The following is a 9,627-nucleotide window of genomic DNA, read 5'->3' as shown; positions in this document are numbered from 1 at the left end:
TAGCCTCTTTGTAAAGGGAGAGGCTGCAATATTACTCAGGGCCTTGCGTGCTGCTTCTCGTGCAGTCACTGTCCCATCCTCTTGCTCCTTTGACTTGTGGGCCAAAGTCTTGACCCAATCAGCATCAGGTCTTTCGTACCTGTCTCGATGATGCTTTCTCGTGTCCTCTTCCTCGGGGGTAGAACTTCGGTCTCTGCTCCTCCTTTTTCGTGAAGAAGTCCTTCTATCTGGTGTTCGGCTTCTACTTTTTCTTCCCCTTTTCCGTGGAGAAGCTTCATGACGCCCTATGACAGGACTTCTGCTCCTTCTTCCTCGTGAAGGATCTTTTCTGTATTGTACCATAGCATACCTACTGCCTCTAGAATTTCCTCGAGACAGGCCAGAATCCTCCGGATGCTCCCTAATTCTTTCCAATTCTCTGATCTCATGCTCTCGTTTTTTAATCAGACGAGCATATTCCTCGACTTCTTGCCTCTTTCTATCAAGAACGTCGTCACTATGGTGCACACTCCTGGAGTGCGCGATCGATTCATCCCTTTGACGGGATTTACTCCTTCTCGTGGATCTTGAAGCCGTCTCTCCATCTCCTCTATTTTTGGAGTTATGATGCACGGTAAGGGGGTGGTCCTTACTCGTGTTCCTTCTGTGCCCACCCTGGGGCTTTCTCGGAGCCCCAGGTGGGGATTTGTCCCTTCCCTCATCTAACACGTCTTTTGGTTCATGCGGTGTTGCTGGAGTTACTTCCACCATGGTCGTATTTCAAAAGGGAATTCTTTCGTTTCCCACAGACGGCGCCAATTGTAGGGGGATGAAAACAATTGACGCTTCGGGTCAACTGGATTGCAACGGCTTATTCGTGCCTCTTCACCGGAACCCTAGCTCGACGTCTGAACCCTAATCTGCAAAATAGACAGGGGGTGAGTGCACCTTTGCCTCTCGTGGCAAAGGCCCTCCGATGCCTTTGTTAGTATCACGTACTAGAAAACTCAGCCCTAATTATCAGTAGGAAAGCAATAATAATGCAACGTATTGCGTACCTCTCACCTCTAGGTTTTCCTCATATTTATAGATTTATGGATGCTTGCTGTCCAAGCATCCTTATTGCCATAGGATTCCTAACTCTTATAGGAAACCCAGGATATCAAGGAGTCTCGTTTCCTTTATCAGTTTATGGGAAAGAGTCCTTTTAGGATTCTTTTCCTTTAAGAGCCGAACATCCCATACTCGTTGGGTATCTTTCTCAGATCCTATATTCTTGGGATCTTTATCCCTATAAGAGACATGACTATTCTGGAATCTTCCAGAGTATTCTCTCTGCTCCTACTCTCGATTGGAGTTCCATCTTTGTTCGGCCGTCTCATAGCCGAACAGACGGCTTGGACCAGTTATACCATTTATTCGGATATCGATTGCATTGCTTTCAACCCGTGATCACTCGTATTACGTGCAAGGTTCTTTACATCATCTGTTCGGCTGTATCATAACCGAACAGTCTATTTATAGCCATGACTTCTCATATCACTGGTCCATATCGCTGTTCACCGAACTGCTCGGCGATAAGTCCAGTCGTATTTACCACGTGTTCCCAAACATCACATGTTTGGTAACTAAATGTATCTGCTTGAGAATACCTCCCTACACACGGCATGCAAGCAATCGCCTCAACCTATCACCAGGTCGTTCGCTTCATCGGGATCAATGGGAGACAGGAAGATCTACGAGGTGACCAAATAGCCTCCAAAAAGTGCTACGTCTCAGCCGTCCACAATTCCACCAAAGCCAAGCAAGTGCAATGGGTCGAAATTCCAAACATCACCATGATCGACGATGTCGGCCAGCAAGCCGAAGACAAAGCAGAAGAGGACCTCGTCCAAATGCCAATCAACGAGAATGGCTCTCGATTCTTCTTAATCAGCTCTTCCATCAGCGAGGCCGAACGTGAAGACATGTACCATCACCTCAAGAAAAACATAAAAGTTTTTGCTTGGACCCCCAACGAGATGCCGGGGGTTGATCCCGATTTCATCAGTCACTCTCTCAACATCAAGAAAGATGCCAAACCTGTCATCCAGAAGGCACGGCGCTCTGCAGCCGAACACGCTGACGCTGTCATCGAAGAGGTCAAGCGTCTGCTGGAAGCCAATGCCAGCCAAGAAGTACAATACCCAACATGGTTGTCCAACACGGTGGTCGTTAAAAAGAAAAATGGTAAATGGCGAGTTTGCGTGGATTATACCAATCTCAACGACGCTTGTCCAAAGGATTGGTTCCCACTCCCGAAGATTGATCAACTTGTGGACGCAACAGTAGGCCATGCTCGGTTAAGCTTCCTCAACGCCTACCATGGCTAACACCAAATTGCCATGGACCCCGACGACATGGAGAAAACTGCTTTCATCACATCATATGGCATCTTTTACTACCGCGTCATGCCCTTTGGGCTCAAGAATTCAGGCGCAACATTCAACAGAGCAATATTCAAGATGTTGCAAGAACAAATCGGCTACATCGTGGAAGCTTACATTGATGTCCTGGTCATCAAAGCAAGAAGGAATCCAACCACCGCAAGACTTGGCGAAAGTCTTCGAAATCCTCAAACTACACAAGCTTTGGCTGAATTCCGAAAAATGCGCGTTCGGGGTGAGCGCTGGGAAATTCCTCGGACACCTAGTCACCCGAAGAGGTATTGAGGCCGACCCTAACCAAATAAAGGCCGTTAAAGATTTGCGCCCACCAAGGACAATCAAGAAAGTACAGAGGCTCACTGGGATGGCAGCGGCTCTAAACCGATTCATCAGCAAATCCTCAGACAAGTGTCACGCATTCTTCCATGCTTTGAAGGGAAAAAGCCAACGCAGCTTCGAGTGGACTTCGGATTGTGACTCCGCTTTGGCTGAACTCAAAGAATACTTAAACTCAGCCCCGCTGATGGTGAAACCCAAGGAGTTCGAAACTTTATATTTCTACCTCTCCGTGTCCGCCCACGCAACCAGTTCTGCACTTGTGCGGCGGGATGGCGCCAATGACATGCCAATCTACTTCACAAGCAAGACGCTCCTTCTAGCTCAAACTCGTTACCTACCACTTGAAAAGTTAGCCCTTGCTCTCGTTTCAGTGGCTAGGAAACTCTTGCCCTACTTCCAATCACACCCCATCGTCGTCTTAACAAAACACCCCCTCAAGAGCCTCTTTCGAAAGGCTGATCTATCTAACAGGGTCTCCAAGTGGGCAGTAGAGCTAGCAAACTTTGATATCCGTTTCGAACCACGAACGGCAATCAAAGGACAGGTTCTTGTTGACTTCATTGCTGAGCTTACTCCGGAAGATACTGAACTTCTCAACACACCCATCCTAACACAAACCGTCGCCGAGCATCAGTTGCCGCCGAAACCTTGGCACCTTTTCCAAGGGAACATATGGCGTCTACATGTTGACGGAGCATCTAACAGCAACGGAGCAGGGGCCGGGGTTGTCCTAGTCTCCCCTTGCGGAACACTACATGAAAGTGCTATCAGCATTGAATTCCCCGCAACCAATAATGAAGCTGAATATGAAGCCCTCATAGCTAGCTTACGCTCTGCAGTTGAGATGGGAATCTCCGACCTTGTCGTTTACTGCGACTCCCAACTCATAGTCAACCAAGTACTTGGGGACTATGAGGCTCGGGATACACGAATGTCACAAAATACCAGTCAACCGTAACCGGACTCCTCACCCACTTCCACAATTTCAAAATTGTACAGATCAACCGCGAACACAATGCTCACGCAGACGCACTCGCTAACCTTGCCTCAACTTCTAAAGCCTCCGAATTCAGAACAATCAGCTTCGGCAGCATTGACCATCCAAGCTTCGACACAACTCCTGAAATACTCAACGTTGAACTCGGTCGAAGTTGGATGGACGAGATCGTTGCATTCCTCAAAAATGATACGTTACCAACAGACAAGAAGGAAGCTTATCGCATCAGGATCAAATCCGCTTACTACTGGCTCTCTGAAAGCAGCCAACTCTACAGGAAATCTATCTCCGGCCCATATCTCCTCGTGGTCCACCCAACCCAAGTTCCGGAGATTCTCGCCAAACTTCACTCAGGGAGTTGTGGCTGCCACTCTGGCGGCCGTTCACTTTGCCAACGAGCATTGAGTCAGGGATACTTTTGGAAGAACAAGAAGAAAGACTGCGAAGACACAGTTCGCAAATGCCAACCCTGCCAACTTTTTTCTCCTATACCAAAGCAACCCGCCCAGAACCTCTCCCCTATCACCAGTCCTTGGCCCTTTGCACAATGGGGGCTTGATATTGTCGAAAAACTGCCAACAGCTCCAGGAGGATTCAAGTTCCTGATCACCGCAACAGACTACTTCTCAAAATGGGTAGAGGCCGAGCCTCTTATGACAATCACAAAGGCTGACGTTCGCAGATTTGTCTGGCGAAACATTGTTACAAGGTTTGGAGTCCCTTACGCCATCGTATCAGACAACAGAAGCCAATTCGTCAGTAAAGACCTCACCAGCCTCTGTGCCGAATTTGGGATACGCTTCTTCAACTCTACTCCAGCATACCCCCATGGGAATGGACAAGCCGAGGCAACAAACAAGACCGTCTGCGCCGGGATCAAACGTCGGTTAAACTCTAAGAGAGGAAAATGGGCTGAGGAACTGCCACGTGTTCTTTGGGCTTACCGTTCTACCCCCCGGCGCTCAATAGGCCAAACGCCCGTTTTAATGGCGTTCGGCATGGAGGCGGTAATCCCACTAGAATCCAAGTTCCCCACTTTGAGAACAAAGAACTTTGATCCAAAGACTAATGAAGAAGTAGTAGAACAGGAACTGATCTTGGCAAAAGAGAAGCGTGACGACACTCAGCTAAAGCTCGCAGAGGACCAACAGCAAGTAGCAAGAGGCTACAACCGAAGCGTTCGAACCAAGACCTTCAAGCCAGACGACTTGGTTTGGCGAAAGGTGGTACAAGCTAACAAGAAGCAGAAATTCAAACCCAACTGGGAGGGGCCCTTTCGTGTTGTCAAAATCGCTGGTGAAGGCGCTTACGTACTCGAGGACATGACTGGGAAAGTCCTTACCAACCCGTGGAACGCACAGAACCTAAAGAAGGCATACATGTGATCAAAAATACCAACAGTGCGCCTCATGTTCGGCCACTAACTATCGTGTTTTTTTATTATCTTAGCTTCTTCATGACAGCATTAGGCTTCGGCCACTACAATGTTAATTTCTTTATGTTGGCCTCGGCCAAGATCTTCACATTCAACTTATATTTCACGTTTCCCAAATCAAAGAAGTATCTTGTTTGGTAATCAATGTCTCCTGCAAATTTTGACTTGTCTTGCTATAAAAACTACACTCGGTGTACTCCGCCAACTACAAACGTTGACTTCGGTCACACCCACAAATGGCTTTTACGCCCCTGCTTCGGCCACAATAACTGCCCAAAAGAAGCAAACATAGGACATATGGTCCACCGAGCCCAAAGACACTCGTTACGGCTGGAATTCGGCCTCGGCACAACATGGCAAGACATCAAGGTCGGCCTACGTCCAGGTTAAACTCACGCTTTGGTGAGCAAACCATCCACAAACATTCAAAATCTCTAACCCTTCATACCTTGCTCAGAGGATAGCATGCTAGCCAAGCCCCAGTTTCAATTTAGGGAAACCTATTAACAAAATAACCAAGGCTTGGCGACCTATCACATCAACGACTCTACTATGGCCCAGGCTCGGCAATCATACCACTATACTTTGGTCAAGGCTCGGCAAACATCCAACAACAAGATGAAGCAGTTTTTACTTTGCTCCATATCGACCTAACTCAGCCGACCCCAAACCAAAGTAGGGGCTACAGGATAACTACTATTCAAACAAGTTTGGCAAAACGGAAACACTGAAAATAAGAAATCAAAACAACCATTTCAAAGAAAAGTTCTGATCAAATCCTTATGATGGAAAGTACGGCATGGAAAGCCGTTCGTGCCGACCCCACCTACAAGACATTACATCTAGAACGGAAAAATCCAAGCTCGGATCCGTCCAGTCCGACCAAAATCTCAAAAGTTCAAAACAACACAAATATCCAAAAGCAAGGAACAAGGGTGATCCCTAGCTCAAGCTTGAACAGTATCCTCGGCAGCAACATCAGCAGCAACGGCATCAGCCCCAGCCTTGGCATCCTTTTCAATGATCATTTGTTCATATGATCAACGTCCTCGGCCACTTTCCCATCACCCTCAACAGACTTCACCCCACCTGAACCATCGCCAACCTCAGCATCGGTGTCAATAAGGTCATCAACATCCTCGTCACTCTCGGGAAATTCCTCCGGAGGAAGAGGTGTGCACTCCTCCTCAGTATACGGCAATACGAGCTCGGGTGTGACAGGTGCAAGAATCGACTTGGTCAAGTTCAAATCAGGCTCCAGCTGCAGGACCACACACGCAGCTTTCACGCTGTCCTTCTATCCCGTTCGGTAAGAGATGGGGATTCTCATCTTAATTTCATCATTCACCATTGATCGAGCGTCCCTCACGTACTCGGCACCCGCTCGGTCGAACCCGGCCTAATAAGCCTTCCCGTCAACTTCTTTCATCTTTCTTTTCTCCCTCCTTAACACCTTCCCAAGTTCACGCTCGGCCTTCTTTGCTTTTTCCTCAACCTCACCTTTTTCCGTCTCCAGTTCGGCCAGACGAGCCTTCGCTGCCTTCAGGCTTGTCTTCAATGACTTAACTTTTTCACGCTCGGTCTTGAGGTCCTCACAATAACGAGACCTTTCAGTAGTAACGAGCTCGGCTTTGTTCGAAGCTCGAAGCAAAGCTTGCCCAGCCTGTAAAACAAAGCAAGATAAAATACAAAAAATCAATCAAGCTCGGAAATCGGACGCAAAAAGGTCTAAAAGGGATCAAGCTCAAATGCACTTGGACGAGGTAGGCACTCGCATGCACTAGGCTCGGCTGAAGATCCTCAGGAACCTTCAGCATATCCTGTGGCAAAGCCAGACCTTAGAGCATGGCAACAGCTAGCCCCGGCTCCATCTTAACGGAGTCCTCCACCGTAACAACCCTTCCTTTGGCTAAGGCAAAAGATGGAGCAAACTCCTGAACATTTACTGGGCCGGCCGAGCTCGTCGACTTCTGCGCCATCATTGATCCGCCCGCAGCCGCCGATGATTCAGTCCTATCCTTCTCACTTCGAAGAGCAGCCTGCGGCTTGGTTGGCAAAAAATCGCGAGTGACTTTTTGCCTCTTTTCAGCAGGCTCAGCCAAATCCTTCTCTTTCTGTCGAACAGCTGCACCATGTAACACCCCTAAATTTTGATCAGTAAAAATTTTGTTAAATATTTGAATTTTATTTAAATTACTTATTTTCTCTTGAGTGGCTATATGATTTCTTGTTAATTTCCGTCGTAGTTAGATTTTGGTCATTGGTTAACTCTCGACTAGAAACCCTACTTGACCAATTTAGTTAGTATTCCAACCGATTAAGTTGGAGGAACCGAGCAACCAACTCACCTAGTTACTAGATGAGCCTTTTGGACCTTTTGCCTTTACCCATTGGTCCATATTGTTAGGGTAATTCTTGTCCATTGGACAATAAGCTCTTCATTATAATATTTGACTAAAAGTACATGTAGTCTTTTCAAAATCTTATTTTAAGAATAAAAGTACTTATACTTCTTTTATCCATTGGTCCTTACCCGCTAGGAAAATTATTAACCATTGGGTAATAGCCCAAATCTTCCTACCAAGTACAAAGTTTTATTTTAATAATCAAGATTTGGATTCCCATGTACTTTTATGCATTAAAATATTGGGGTGTATCTAAACCCTAGATTTCCTAGTACTTTATTAATTAAACTAGTACTTGTACTCTATTATAATCTAATGGGGAGAATCCTAGCCTTTTTATTTAATTGGGATACTTGGTACCACACATATATTTAAATATAGGGCTTTTGTCACATGCTTTAAAGGACAACTTTGATTATTTTAAAATAAAAGTTTCCTTTTAACTTTTGTCCATTGGATAGTAAAAGTTAAGGGATTTATTATCCATTGGATAATAAGTTCATCTTTCAACCAAGTACATGAGTTTATTAATCTAGTCTTTTACTTTAACTCCATGTGATGAAGTACATATATTTTATTATTAAAGTACTTAGTAGCCTTTAAAGACCTAAGTTTTTCTAAGTACTCTTTTATTATTTTATATTAGGATTTTGTACCCAATTGGATTAATTTATTGGGGAGTTGATCTTCCTAGAGTACATTAGTACATTAGTTTATTAGTTTAATCAAACATGTGCCTAAATGGATTTCTTTAAAGGGATTTTGGATTTGAAAAATCTTGTACCTTGGTACTTTCTTATTCTTTCTTGTAATATATATATATATATATATATATGTGTGTGTGTGTGTGTGTGTGTGTACCTTTGCAAGAGAGAGAGAGAGAGAGAGAGAGAGAGGAGAGGGCCGAGAGAGAGAGAGAGAGAGAGAGAGAGAGAGAGAGGGCCGAGAGAAAGAGAGAGGGGAGAGAGAGAGAGTTGGCCGGTTGGAGAGGGAGAGAGAGAGTGTGTGTGTGATGTGTTGTGTAGTTGTACAAGCTACCTAAATAGGCCTAAGTCTATTTTGCCTAATGACAACCTTTTGATGGGCCATTATGACATAATCTTAACCTTTATTAACCTAAGATTTGACTACAAGCTAGACCTAGGTTGTAATTACCTAGATTCACCTAGAAAGGCTAAAGATCTTATTTGATTTCATAGCCTTACACCTAAGATTGGAGAGAAGGCTATGACTTGATTGAAAGGTTTGATTTAACAACTTAATGGAGCAAATCCATGGAGGATTTGGAGAGAGAGAAGGCCGGCCATGAGAGGGGAGGGAGAGCCCAAGATTTTGGCTATAAATAGCACCCCATGTTTTTCATTCAACTCACACCTTCACCTAGCAACTTCTCTCTCTAGAAAAATCTTGTTCTTTCTTTGTTCTTCTTTTGTTCTTCTTGTTCTTGAGTTCTTCAAGAAACTCAACCTAAGCCGCCACTAAACCGCCACCCGACCACCCTTCAATCCATAAAGTAGAGTAATGTTAGTCAAGAAGAAGTTTCGAGAGAAACCATTCTCTTTCGAAGCACCCGAAGGCATACCGTAGGAAGTTACTCCGCTCGATCACCGACGTACTTCCCGTAGCTGCCCTACTGCCAAGAAGTAAGGTAGAACCCCTTGCCCCCTAAACTCTACGTATAGAACCGTATGTTAGAAAGTAGAATTCCTCTACTCACTTATCCTAAGTATACTTAACGGATATCGAAAGATAGAACTTATCGTTTGTTTAGAAGTATTTGTATTTTGATCTTTAAGATGATTTCAAGCATGCATATATGAATTGCTTGTATTACTTGTGGTGTGATAAAGCATAAGTGATTTCACTCCAAGGGCGTCCGTACATGTGGCGTTGTGCTTTGAATAAGCATAAATGATACACTCCAAGGGCGTCCGTACATGTGGCGTTATGGTATAAGTGGTGATTGAGCGTGATAAGTAATATAGAATTGGATGATCTTGTTAGAATGATTCATGCTTATTTTGTCCTACCGCGGAGTCTTTGCAT

General features: G+C 45.2%; 1 protein-coding gene across 1 annotated transcript; it reads left to right on the top strand.

Annotated features, from left to right (window-relative positions):
- The first annotated feature begins 1,646 nt into the window (after positions 1-1,646).
- On the top strand, positions 1,647-5,126 carry LOC131321150 (uncharacterized). The gene is made up of 7 exons (XM_058352158.1): positions 1,647-2,028; positions 2,471-2,751; positions 2,842-3,216; positions 3,289-3,642; positions 3,744-4,339; positions 4,451-4,895; positions 4,965-5,126. The coding sequence occupies exons 1-7, from the start codon at positions 1,647-1,649 to the stop codon at positions 5,124-5,126; spliced, it is 2,595 nt and encodes an 864-aa protein (XP_058208141.1).
- Positions 5,127-9,627: the final 4,501 nt, after the last annotated feature.

This window comes from Rhododendron vialii, chromosome 3a (assembly GCF_030253575.1).
Source record: "Rhododendron vialii isolate Sample 1 chromosome 3a, ASM3025357v1".
Classification (NCBI taxonomy): Eukaryota; Viridiplantae; Streptophyta; class Magnoliopsida; order Ericales; family Ericaceae; genus Rhododendron; species Rhododendron vialii.
Note: the sequence above shows the minus strand (reverse complement) of the source record. Positions and strands in the feature narration are given on the sequence as shown.

Excerpts from the sequence above, each read along its gene's own strand:
- LOC131321150 (XM_058352158.1), top strand. The coding sequence starts at position 1,647 with ATGCAAGCAATCGCCTCAACCTATCACCAGGTCGTTCGCTTCATCGGG. Across the intron at positions 2,752-2,841 it reads CACCAAGGACAATCAAGAAA|GGAAAAAGCCAACGCAGCTT; the intron begins GTACAGAGGCTC and ends CATGCTTTGAAG. Across the intron at positions 3,217-3,288 it reads AGGCTGATCTATCTAACAGG|GTTCTTGTTGACTTCATTGC; the intron begins GTCTCCAAGTGG and ends ATCAAAGGACAG.